At 35.5% G+C, this 14,231-nt stretch overlaps 1 protein-coding gene across 2 annotated transcripts in view; it reads right to left on the bottom strand.

Moving 5' to 3' along the window:
• Positions 1–2,824: 2,824 nt before the first annotated feature.
• CCDC186 (coiled-coil domain containing 186) overlaps positions 2,825–14,231 on the bottom strand; it is an 80,981-nt gene continuing 69,574 nt past the window's right edge. For both annotated transcript variants that reach the window (XM_027766075.1, XM_006162762.3), the window contains exons 14-16: positions 12,375–12,585; positions 7,914–8,133; positions 2,825–6,533 (exon numbers count right to left, since the gene is read on the bottom strand). In XM_027766075.1, coding sequence (XP_027621876.1) covers positions 6,450–6,533; positions 7,914–8,133; positions 12,375–12,585 — 515 coding nt within the window. In that variant the 3' untranslated portion in view covers positions 2,825–6,449. The remainder of the gene's footprint in view (positions 6,534–7,913; positions 8,134–12,374; positions 12,586–14,231) is intronic.

Raw genomic sequence — 14,231 nt, 5'->3', positions numbered from 1 at the left:
CAACAAGAGAGAGATTAGGTACATGAGACTGAACTGGTGAAATAGAATTCTATGACTTTTGACTAAAACATTACTGATCTTCTATGCTTTGTCTTCCAGATTTAAGGACTTTTGAGTTGTTGAAAGGTTCAGTTTGTTAAATTTTTTTGAAATTTGAAACAAACTTTTCTCCCTTCCTGACCTCTCTGCAATTGCAAAATATTTGTGAACATTCTTATTTTGTGGCAGAACAGTTATTTATTTACGTAAGTTCAATAATAGCATTTGTTGCCTTGTATTGGAAATTGAATTCTTATGGGGCTTTGTGCCAATAACAGACCAATTTGAGACTAAACTTTTTTTTTTTTTACAAACAAGTTAGTTTATACCTCTTTGGTAAAAGGGAGAGTAGAGGGGAGAAATATTTCATAAGAAAATTACAGTGCATTTGTCACTAGATTTTTGATTTTTGCTTTGTCCATATTTTTAATTAAGATCTTTTGTGAAGCAATAAAATGTGCAAAGTAGTATCAGATGGAAAGAGGAAGAAAAAAAGTGAAAGTATGTTTGATTGACCAAAAAAATGAGAAGCTATTTGTTGATGATAATGTATATAGTAATATCTTTGTCTTGACTTACATGCCTGGTATTCATGCAGGAAAAATTAGTTGTGCACTGTGAAGATACATGTGATTCAATGTTTAAAAAAAAAGACAAAGATTGGCCTTCGGACAATCCCATTTTTTTAAAGGCTGGAAAGTCTTCGCCAGTAGAATATTTCTTAAATACATGCTTTCCTCCACAGAGTTTTGTTTTTGTTTTTTCTAATTAAAACCAAGCTCCTTAAATGGAACCTAGAACCTTAAAAAATAGCATCTACCTAATTAATTGGGTCAGAAACATCAAACCTGGCCCTGCTCAGCAAAAAGTCATCAAAACCTGGCCTGGTTGTTGAGTCAGAGCCTCCTGAGTCGCTGGTCCTGAAGCGTCAGGCACTCACATTCTGCATTCGCTGATTTAAGCTTCATAATTTAAGAAAACACAGACTCATATGTTGTGATGATGCTCAGGGAATGAATGTAAATTAATTTTTTAAAGTTTCAGGAGAAAAAAACACTAAAACAGTTCTTATCAAAATTAAAAAAAAAAATGCGTATTTGATGACTGCAGTAAGCTCTACAGCCCCAGCTAGGTGCTACATTATAGTATGTTCATTCTACTCACTGAGGTTTATGCCTAGTCAGACTTGGGTTCATGGATATGTATATATCAGCTGTGCTTGCTATTGTAAATATTTAGACTAATTAAGTTATTAGCAAATCAACTAAATGGGGGGGGGGGCATAGAAAGGAACCCTGGATACCAGAGGCAATGTGGGAGGAGGGTGGGACACGGCAGAGGGTGAGGGATAAAAAGACGAAAAAAAAAAAAAAAAAAAAGACATAAGAAATGGAAAATTATTTGTTGATAACATGTATGTTAATGTGCTTGATTGAGCCAATATACAATGTATTCTGGATAGAAAATTCATTTTGTATGCTGTAATGATGTATAGTGAATTAATGTAAAAAATAAATTTAAAGGAAAGGAAAAAAAATAAAAACAAAAGAAAACATAGACTCAGATATGTTGACTGGAGTAATTTTCCAATCGCATGACTTCAAATCCCACTGACTTGCTAAATGGTGTTTTCACAGAGTTAACGGAATAGAAAGGCGCTGCTAAAAGCCTCTTTTCATAATTATCACTTCTGGTTCACGTCACTATTTTCCTGCTATATGGACCTAAGTTAAAAATCACATGTCAATCTCTCTCAATTTACTCTCTTGCCCTACATATTCCTTTCTCTTAAATCTAAACCCACGGCTATTGAAAGCAGGTATAGGTGATGTCAGGGAAACATCCTCTTAATTTTATCTTCATTCTACATATCCTGATCTCAGCAGATTCTTTCCAATGAACTCACTAATGTGGCATAATTTAAATGTCCCAGAATTGATAGAGAAATTGAAAACATCTTTTGAGGGGAAATAGCCATCACACATATTACTTTCATTAAGTTAATGTTATTTTATTATCTCCTTATTGAAGGTACTTAGGTTTTTATTACTGAAGTAAGAAAACTTGGGCAAACTGCATACTTTTGTGGGAAATCTGAATAAATCCCTGGCTTATCAAATTCAATAAAAAATTTCCACTTGTCTAAAGGCATACAGCCTTTTGTTAAAGGCCAAGTTTTTCTACTGGTGACTTTTAAACATTAAAATATAACCTGGCGGGACCAGCAGATGGTGTAATGGTTACATTGCTGGACTCCCACATAGTGGACAGTGGTCTGAGTTCTGGACCTGGTGGCTTAAGATTCACACCAGGCCCATGCGTGTGTGTCCCCAAAATCCCGAGTGAAGAACGGACTATAGCATGGCCATCCCTCCTGGGGGGTGTTTTCTCCTCACTTTCTGTCTCTCTCTCTCCCTGATGAAAGCACATGCCCTATAGCAAAAATAATAATAATAAATAATAATAATAATAAAATAATAAAATAAAACCTCTCAAAAGTAAAATAAAATACAAAATACAACCTGGCATTCAACTTAATCTGATTACTACTTCTCATTTACTTCTAATTACATTGGTAAAACAAACATAAATATGGAAAGCAAATTTCCCAGTCTAGTTAAAAAAAGACAATTTGAGCACATTGAATTAAGCCTTGCCAACAATCTGGTGATTCAGTCTGTTTAGCAAGTGGTGTATATAAACAGATGTCATTAAAATGCAATTTGATAAACAGGCATTACCTATTTAATAAGTACAATATATATACAGAATCCTCTTAAAAAGCTTCATTTTTATACAGGATTATATTTACAAAATGAACAGTGTAACCAAATTAGAGATTATCTGTACAATGTACACACACATACACACTTTGGAAGATAAGTTCATCATTGCAGTGGACAGCCATATACATTTTTAAAAGAATTCCATTCCAGAAAAAAAAATACATCTTTAATATACAATTATATTTTTCATTTACTTAAATGAAAACTTTTCATGTTCGGATACTTTCTCAGTTATTTCTCTTGTTCAGTCTTGAAATATTTCAGGTTTCTAGTGCCACCAACTACTATTAATTAAAGATTAACAACCTTAATGTAAAACCAATTTTTGTTTAAAAAAAGTTATTAAAAAAACAGGCTACTGAGCATTCATAATGTATGAATGACAATGTAATTGATAAAAATATTTTCACTAGGTAGTGCACACACACATATAATTTACAGTATTAATGGTTTCTAATTTTTTCTTCTACTGGTAAATCTTGGTCTAAATTTGCAAGTAAAAATCTTTAGAAAATAAGATACTGTAAACAAAGTCACAACATGATTAAACTCAGTTTGATGACCATCAAGTAGGCATTAACAAATAATTTACTAACATGGTAAAAATGTAGTGCCATTTTTATATGGTCTTTGGATTTTTCTTTTTCTTAAGGAATTCAATAATGAACTGTGACAAAAGCTAGGCAATGCTGCAGATCCACTATGAAAACAGTAATATGCTCTCAGAATACCTCAGCAAGGACTGGGTTTCCTAATGCTTCATGCCAGAGTGAGATTTCTGGACCACATACTCGCACAACTAGGTTAACTACCTTCTGAGCCCACTTACAAGGGGCTGCAGGTTATGAGCGCTAGAGGCCCATAACACCTGCCAGCTATTTTCACTAGACCATAAGCTTCATGAAAAGGGGAACTGTTCGCTCACCAATATAATCACAACACCTTATATGGTGCTGGGCAATATTAAGCTTTCAATAAATGTGTTCAGTAAGTGAATAAATAACATGTTGGTAGTCTGATGAAATTTAATTTTAAGCTAAACTGCTTTAAATTATTCTTTTAAAAAAAGAACTCAAAGCTGAAAACCAAAAATACCACCATCAAAGTTCAAACTCATTCTGTACAATTCTACCATTTTCTGTCCTTAAAAGTGAACAGGTTGAAGTTTGAAACAGAATGGGAAAAAGGGAGTCACAGCGACTATTCAGTTTAAAATTAAAACCTGGTGAGGAGTACACAGACAGACAGACAGACACAAACAAACACACACACACACACACACACACACACACACACAATTTCCTACTCAAAGAAGCCAAAATAGTGCTAACTAACCAAAATAGTTTTCGATGGGTACAATTACTAATGAACATAGAAAACAAACTTCCCTCAGATCTCAGGTTTCTCCAGACCATCTTATGTACTTGACCAGACACATTTTTCTCTCTGTATATTCAATAGCAGGTAGAAGGTCCTGTAAGTCCTTCCGTCGGGAGCTGTTTGTCAATTAGTAGATATGATCTCCGATATAGGTACATTATTGTAAATTACCTTGCTCAGTCTTGATTCGTATACAAAAGGATACATTAGATACTAAAGAAAAAGATGAAATAAAGCATTTTCTTCCAATACTTCCATATTTTCTTACATTTATGGGGGGGAAGTAACAACACAGTCAAATGTGGTTTATAATAGTTTTCTTATGAAAATGTATCATCATTAAGCTTCTCCAGGTAGACAATGTCATAAACACTAATACTGGAATGTTCCATTTTTGTCTATAACAAATACATATTTTAAAGTATACAGGTAAAGGACACTATGAATCTGATCATTATTTGGTCTCTATTACACATTTTGTGCCTTGGAGGGGAAAAAAAAGTATTACAGTTTATGAATCTGTATGACATGTGAAATCAAATAAATTTAGTTATGTTGCCTACTCTAATCGTAGCCATGTCAATAGTATATTTAGAAAAAAAACTGGTAAAATAATTTGGATTTCACTGCACTTACCCTTTTATTTTGATAAATTATTATTGGAAAAAGAGTAAGACATTATACTAAGACTACTACTTTTTAACATCTGTTTTTTAAAATAAACCATCTTTGAACATGTATTTTCATTCTGAAATAAAAATAAAAGTTGGTATTTATTTTGGGATGACAACACATACCTCAAAACACACACACAAAATAAGATGCTCATTAAATCTAATCCTTAGTAAATTATCTTTTTAAACAATGTCGATTTAAAAAATGTTAAAACACATTAAAAGGACGTCACTGCAATGAGCCCAAATTTTTAGAGCCCATATAATTCTTTAAAGGTTTTTAATCCATTGCTCCAAAGCATATGTCTCTTAACCGGAGACAACAGGATGCAAAAATCCCACATGAAAGCGAGGTCTGCTGCAACACCTGCACACGTGCTAAGGCGGCCCCTGCAGCAATGATCTGGGTGCAGGAACATGGACAGACAGACAGCGATCATAACGGGTGCAGAAAAACTTCAGTGGAAAGAAATACTGATGCTATGACTGGAAACATTAAATAAATATTGTAAAAACTACAAGACACAAAAATTTGGCTCTAAAATGCCTTTGGTTACAGAGATATAATTATATTGAGTTTTTAATAAATATACAGAAACATCACATTCAGGGTCATCCCACTAAAATATATATTCATTATAAAGAATGGTGCGTAAATGAAATGGTTCATAGGGCCATATGCCGTTTTCTCTTGGGACCTGGATCTTCATGAATATCTTTAACGCAATTACATTTATCTTTACACAATGCCAGCAAAACTAAGGCATTTCAGTTTCAAAGAATAACTCATCTCTCTGTTCTAACAACTGGATCCATTTCACATTTTAAAATATAACTGAAGTCCACAGGAACTTCCTAAATGAACATGTTATTTAAAATCTTATTTTAAGTATCTGAAGGTTAAAAAAAAAATTCAACTTAATTATCAACCCAAGTAATCTGAATCTGAAAAAGTGTACCTAGCACAAATAAGGAATTGTTAGAGGCATATAATGCCAGATCATTCTAGTAACTAACAGCTAGCTTTCCTATTTTGCTCAGCTTTCAATAAAACTAAAATCAAAATAAAAGACTTATATTCTCATCTGCATCCCTAAAACACAACCAAATGATATATTGGAATGGGAAAACAAAACTTTATCATTTCATTGGTTTTGTTTTTTGATGTTGGAAGAATAGCATAGCACTGAATGATCAACACCTATCTTTTCATGCATAATTTTAAGAAGCTGAATCATTTTTGACACTATATTTTGAAGGGAAGAAGTATGAACAAGGGGTTTGAAAAGTTCTGTAGTAATGTTCAGTACTTCTCCTGACTATGAGTAATCAAGTTGCTGAGATTCAACGACTGCGTATTGCACTACATAAAAACCAATTTCATCAATGCTTACACTCTTACAGTATGTACAGAAATGCATTCATATTGCAAAAGGATACTTTTTTGTACAGATGAAGCAAGACAAATCTTTTTACTGGTTGACACACAAAGCAGAGAAATGTTCCCAACAACACTGGTCAGTGGCACCTGCTCCTGTGTGGCTTTTGTTTACTGAGCAAGAGTCTGGTATTAGATTTTCTTTGTCCTCTGTTCTAGTTCATGCTGGTGTTTAATAAGACGTTCTATTTCTGTTCCGAGTGTTTGTAGATTTTCCTTTAATAATTGGAGGAAAAAGAGATGAGAAGGCAGAACTATTAAGAACAATAAATAAAAAGACTCAATTTGAACTATTTTTGCTTGAATTTTGAAACTGATAGTGATTAGTCTTAAATGGTATGTGAAATTAACTAGCGAAACCACACACAGCTGTTTTCGGTACAGTAGCCCTTTGTCAGTAGTACTTAATCCTTTTACTAAAGCTACGGCCATTTTTAGTGCATAAATAAGTATGTATTAGATTTAAGAATTATTATTATCTTTTAATTTGCTATGGGGCACCTGTGCTCACTAAAGACAAAGAGGGAAAAAGAGAGAGAGAGCAAGAGAGAGAGAAAAGAAAGTGAGTAAACACCTCCCAGGGCGATAGTTACACTGTAATCCCTTCTCCATTCTCCTCAGGACTTTGGGCTCAAAATATGCACCCGGAATATTTTTCAAGCCATCAGGTATGAGCTCGAACTCTGCAGTTGGCTATATAGGATCCAGTCCCTTAGTCACCATGCCATTACCTGGCATAATAATTATTTTTAAAAATGTATTACTATTACTAGTCACTATCTATGTGGCCCAGACATAGAAAAATAGAATACGGTTAGCTTTCCCGACCCCCAAAATCCATGGATTCAGTCAACCATGGATTGAATTTTCTACGTATCTGGAGCTCTGGATACAGAGAGCCAATGTAAGAGACTTGACCATCCATAAATTTTAGTATCTGCGAGGCAAAGATGGGAAGCCTAGAGTCAACCCCCACAGATACAGAGGTCAACTGTAGTTGGGTCAGATAATAGCTACAAAAAATAAAGTAAAGCTGGAAATTAGAAATGCCACAATTTAAAAAATTGTTTCGACAATATAATTATGTCAAAGGCCATCCATCCATCACAAAGTCAACAACTTGTTTTACTGTCTACCCAATAGCTAAGACTATTTTTACTTTCGTTTTTCTGACTAGCTTAAAAGAACTGTGCTTTTCAAAAAGAGGAAAACAGGGAACAGCAGATGACACTATGGTTACATCGCTGGACTCCCACATAGTCAACCGCAGTTCGAGTCTCGAACCCAGAAGCTCAAAACTCACACTGGACACATGTGTATGTGTGCCCAAAATTCCAAGAGGAGAAGGGACTGCAGCATGATCACCACCATCCCAGGGTTATTTCTCACTTTTTGTCTCTGTAGTGAGCACATGTGCCCTATAGCAAAAATCTCTCTCGAAAAATAAAAAAGGAAAACATTAAAATGTTACTTAGGGTGAAATAGTTACGTTGTATTACAGAGTTACAGAAATAATCCCTCTAAGTGCTAGAACAGATTATGAAAGAGACACTGTTTTTCCATAGTTATTAGTAAGTACATGAGAAATACAAATACCTTTAAAGTAATATTTTTCAGTAACGTATCCTCCAAAACAGCCTGTAGCTTTCGGTTGATTTCCAAAGAGAGCTCCAATGTTAGTCCACTATCAGCTGGATGAGATGTATACAAAGATGCCATGATGCCTCCCCGTCTACTTAAATGGACTTTATTAAAATCAGATGCCTCTGAAGAAAGTGTGCCTGATTCTTCCCGTAAAATATAACTCTGAATTATTCTGCAAAAGAAAATGACACTATCAATTGTGTATTTAGAACTCTAAACATGGAACTTGCAAGAGTCATTTAATCTTAAGTATAAAGATGATTACCATAAAATAAATTTATTAGATTAATAATCTATTAGAAAATAAACTTTCCTTATTCAGATGATTTCTTAAAATCCCATTTCCACTCTAGTATGACATTTATATTAAACACATATAAAAACAGCCTTTCTATTTCTTTACTACTTTACTCATAATAATTGGGCATTTTCTTTATTGCTCCAATTTTGGTCAATATTTTCTATCTTATATTATCAAAATTTAGAACTCTTTCTGTATTATACTCTTAAAAGTCATAAGCAAACTTTTCTGTAAGTCTAAAATTATTTCAAAATAAAAATTTTAATGTCATGGAAAAAGATCTGTAATATAAAAACAACAATGTTTATGGCTAGGCACACAACATAGTGAGTAAGGGAGCCGGATCCCACATGGCCGATCACGGTTCAAATCCAGCCCCCTGCAGATTGAAAGACATCAGAGTTCAAGCGTGCACATGCCCCAGATCCTGACAGGATGGAGAAATGTGTGTGCAGCATGACCGTGCTCCATTAGGGGTGCTTTCTCTCTTTGTCTCTCTGTCTCTCTCCAGCAAGCACGCATGCCCTCTGGCACTTAAAAACAAAAACTAAATCTTATTTAAATAAGGTATTTGGGAGAGGGATTTGGCACAGCATAGGATCTAGAGTCAGTCTGAATCTAGACTAGGCTAGGTGTACATCTCCAGTTCTAGTTCTGTCAGAACAGATCCAAACAAGTGACAGTCCTGGACCATGTAGAGATTTGACGTGAGCCCCAGTTAACAAATTTGTAAATTCAGAGATCTCAGTCTCTGAGTAGTATAAAGAATCAAGGAAATATTGCTAAGCTATAGGCATAGTGCCTTAAATTAATAGGTGCTTGTTAAGGTTTAGATCATGGTTTGTCCCCCAAAGGTCCATGTGTTGAAAACTGGTTCCCGATTAATGGTGTTGAGAGATGGTGACACCTTCAAGATGTGACACGTAGTGAGCAGTGTTTGGATCATGGGGGTACTGAACTCATGAATGAATTAGTGTTTGTTAATGATGAGTATTTGCTCTTGCAGAAAAGGGTTAGTCCTGCATAAGCTGGTTGCTAATAAATGAGCTGCTTTCAGGTATGTATGTGTGTGTGTGTGTGTGTGTGTGTGTGTGTGTGTCTGTCTCTCTGCATATATCTGCAGACCCTTCTGCTTTTCTCTGCCATGTTGTGATGTTGCAGAGGCCAGCCAGCTGTGGAGTCCTATGCCTTGGGCTTTCTAGTCACTGTGAAAGTGAACCAAAACTGTGAACCAAATAAACTTGTATTATTTATAAATTACCCAGTGTTAAGCATTAGGTTATCAGAAAAGTCATGACATAATTTTTTAATGCAAAAATGCAGCATGCTTTTTCCAACAACCTAATATTTCTGTTTAGCATAGCAACACAGTAACAAACTAAGACAGTGCCCAACAAATCAACACACTATGTCCCTACCCTACAGGAAAATAATCCACAATTCTACACATCTCTTAAAAGCCAAAGTCATGAAAAGAGAAAGCAACGTAGAACAATACCGCTTTTTTTTTTTTATAGATTTTTTGCTATAGGGTACGTGCACTCACCAGAGAGACAGAGACAGAAAGCAAGAAATTCCCATAGGGGATGATCACACCACAATCCCCTCTCCTCCATTCTCAGTATCTTCGGCATGCACACACACCTGGCATGAGTTTTAAGCCACCAGATCTGGAACTGGAACCACGGTAGACTACACAGGAGTCCAGCAATATAACCATTACACCATCTGCTGGGTGCGAACACTATATGTTTTAAAGAACAGTTTTAAATACAGAGTTATTTTAGTATCTTAAAAAATTAACATCTAGGGACCAGTAGTTAGCATAATGGCTATGTCGCTGGACTCCCATGCAGTCGACCGTGATTCGAGTCCCGGACCCAGTGGCTTAAAACTCTTGCCGGGCACATGTGCATGCATGCCCAAGATCCCGAGAGGAGAATGAAGGAGAAGGGATTGCGGTGTGGCTATCCCCCCAGGGGGTGATTTCTCGCTTTCTGTCTCATGAGCACACGTGCCCTATAGCAAAAACCTCTGGGGAAAAAAAAAAAAAACCCCACAAACAAAAAAATTAATATCTACTGAACTCTATCACCTTAAAGACCCGTGTTTCCTTTCATCTCTGTATTCTCCAAACCTACAATAGGTGATCATAAGAGATTAAAAACTGAGTGAATGTAATTTAGAATCATTTTTTAAAGGTAGGCTCTTGATATGATTAATTTGAAAATAGTAACTTCACCATGTTGAACAATGATTTCCTGAACACAGAATGTGCTACCATAATAATACATACTTTGTTTTTTTCCTAATTTCTTCTACCAATTGTTTGATGTGGTCCTCCATGAATTCTATCTTCTCATTTTTCCGGGCATGTGCTTTTTGTAACCTAACTATCCTTTCAATCAACATGGCCTTGTCTACTTCTGGAAAGTTATCCACGGCTACTGATGACCTAGTATTTTCTGGAGATCGATCTTCTGCACTGCTTCGAGCATTAAGGGACCCTGAAAACAAAAAACTTGGTTTAGATATTATATTTACTCAACAGTCGTCTCTCATCTCATGTATTATTTATTCTAGTATCATTTTCAAATATTTACTATATAACAAAGATTGGACACAAAACATAACACAGGTCAAACAGGGCAGAATTGGTTTCTGACTAACTGATGAAAGAAGTATCAAAAGGGTCTATTAATGTCTCTCAGGAATAGGATATGGCAATAGAGAAACAAGAATCTCAAGAAAAAGACAGTTAGGGAGACAAATGTAAAGAAAGAAGCTTAAAGAGAAGAAAAGGTCAGACTAATAAGTGTAGTGAGACCAAAACTAACTCACAGGATAAGAGAAAAGAAAGCAGGAGGAGAAGGGGAGGGTTGTGTGTGGAAGGAGAAAGCAGGGACAGTGTATAGTGGGTTAAACCGCAGAGCCAGCCTGCCCGGGTCCCAATTCTACTCCTCCACTTACACTAGCTCTGAGACCTTGGCAGGGTATATAACTTTCTATGCCTTGTTTACTTCACCTTGAAATGAGACACAGTAATAATATTTACCTCCTAGAATTGTTATCCTCATTTAAATGAGTTAATACATGTGAAGCACTTAGAACAGAGCATAGAATAAGCACTTGTGTTAGCTATTATTATTACCAACTAAACCTTCTGATTTCCTACAGAGATGTTTTTTCCAACCTAATAATAGTTTATCCACAATATGTAACGAATAAAGGCACAGCTGGTTTATTTGTAATTTGAAATCCATGTTCTTTCTACTACATATTTTTTCCACTAACTGTAACAATTAATGACTTCTTCCCCCTAATGTGCATCTCCTAGAGGTTGTATAATATAGTGGCATGCAAATATTCTGGAGTCAGAGAGCTCTGTTGTGGATTTTAGGCAAATCATGTAACCTCTCTAAACCTTGGTTTCCTCATCTGTCAGACAGAAATGGTAACACACTTATGTCACATGGCTATTATGCAGAATAAATGATAAGTTTCAAGATCTGGCATGGTTTTGGCATTCTAAAACAATAACTACACTGATATTTTACTAATTATTATGCTTACAATGTTATCAATCATAACTTTATAGTCTATTAATTTTAAGTTTAGACTTTACATATATCTGTCATGAAAAAAACTAAAAAATTAAAAAATAGGGCCAGTTAGCAGCACAGTGTTTGTTAAAGCAGCTGGATCCCCACAAGGCTGATGGCATGGTTTGAGTTCAGAACTATGCAGCTTGAGAAAACTTGCCAGGCATGTCTGCATGCATGTATGGCCAAAATCCCAAAAGGAGAAATGAAGGAGAAGGGATTTCAGTGTGACCCTCCCCCATAGGGATGCTTTGTCCCTACACACTGCCCCCCAATTCCATACTCATTTCTCTCTGGCAAGCACATGTGCTCTACAGCAAAATTAAAATAAATAAATTTAAGTAAATAAATACACACACACCTACACACAAGTATGTGTACACATACATATATAGCATATAATGACCATTTCATTAGTTCTCAGGTGTTACAAGAAATATGTAAGAGAGAATGAGAGAGATCATATATGTTCCTCCTGAACACAGAATGTGCTACCATAATAATACATACTTTGTTTTTTTCCTAATTTCTTCTACCAATTGTTTGATGTGGTCCTCCATGAATTCTATCTTCTCATTTTTCCGGGCATGTGCTTTTTGTAACCTAACTATCCTTTCAATCAACATGGCCTTGTCTACTTCTGGAAAGTTATCCACGGCTACTGATGACCTAGTATTTTCTGGAGATCGATCTTCTGCACTGCTTCGAGCATTAAGGGACCCTGAAAACAAAAAACTTGGTTTAGATATTATATTTACTCAACAGTCGTCTCTCATCTCATGTATTATTTATTCTAGTATCATTTTCAAATATTTACTATATAACAAAGATTGGACACAAAACATAACACAGGTCAAACAGGGCAGAATTGGTTTCTGACTAACTGATGAAAGAAGTATCAAAAGGGTCTATTAATGTCTCTCAGGAATAGGATATGGCAATAGAGAAACAAGAATCTCAAGAAAAAGACAGTTAGGGAGACAAATGTAAAGAAAGAAGCTTAAAGAGAAGAAAAGGTCAGACTAATAAGTGTAGTGAGACCAAAACTAACTCACAGGATAAGAGAAAAGAAAGCAGGAGGAGAAGGGGAGGGTTGTGTGTGGAAGGAGAAAGCAGGGACAGTGTATAGTGGGTTAAACCGCAGAGCCAGCCTGCCCGGGTCCCAATTCTACTCCTCCACTTACACTAGCTCTGAGACCTTGGCAGGGTATATAACTTTCTATGCCTTGTTTACTTCACCTTGAAATGAGACACAGTAATAATATTTACCTCCTAGAATTGTTATCCTCATTTAAATGAGTTAATACATGTGAAGCACTTAGAACAGAGCATAGAATAAGCACTTGTGTTAGCTATTATTATTACCAACTAAACCTTCTGATTTCCTACAGAGATGTTTTTTCCAACCTAATAATAGTTTATCCACAATATGTAACGAATAAAGGCACAGCTGGTTTATTTGTAATTTGAAATCCATGTTCTTTCTACTACATATTTTTTCCACTAACTGTAACAATTAATGACTTCTTCCCCCTAATGTGCATCTCCTAGAGGTTGTATAATATAGTGGCATGCAAATATTCTGGAGTCAGAGAGCTCTGTTGTGGATTTTAGGCAAATCATGTAACCTCTCTAAACCTTGGTTTCCTCATCTGTCAGACAGAAATGGTAACACACTTATGTCACATGGCTATTATGCAGAATAAATGATAAGTTTCAAGATCTGGCATGGTTTTGGCATTCTAAAACAATAACTACACTGATATTTTACTAATTATTATGCTTACAATGTTATCAATCATAACTTTATAGTCTATTAATTTTAAGTTTAGACTTTACATATATCTGTCATGAAAAAAACTAAAAAATTAAAAAATAGGGCCAGTTAGCAGCACAGTGGTTAAAGCAGCTGGATCCCCACAAGGCTGATGGCATGGTTTGAGTTCAGAACTATGCAGCTTGAGAAAACTTGCCAGGCATGTCTGCATGCATGTATGGCCAAAATCCCAAAAGGAGAAATGAAGGAGAAGGGATTTCAGTGTGACCCTCCCCCATAGGGATGCTTTGTCCCTACACACTGCCCCCCAATTCCATACTCATTTCTCTCTGGCAAGCACATGTGCTCTACAGCAAAATTAAAATAAATAAATTTAAGTAAATAAATACACACACACCTACACACAAGTATGTGTACACATACATATATAGCATATAATGACCATTTCATTAGTTCTCAGGTGTTACAAGAAATATGTAAGAGAGAATGAGAGAGATCATATATGTTCCATCTATCTATATGGAGAGATACAAATCCGAATTTTGAAAGTGGGTGAGGAAGTTGTTGCACAGAATAAAGCAGTAGCAGTT

The sequence above is a fragment of the Tupaia chinensis genome, unplaced genomic scaffold (genome assembly GCF_000334495.1).
Source record: "Tupaia chinensis unplaced genomic scaffold, TupChi_1.0 Scaffold140534_1, whole genome shotgun sequence".
In the NCBI taxonomy this organism is placed as follows: domain Eukaryota; kingdom Metazoa; phylum Chordata; class Mammalia; order Scandentia; family Tupaiidae; genus Tupaia; species Tupaia belangeri.
This window is presented reverse-complemented; position numbering and strand designations above follow the sequence as displayed.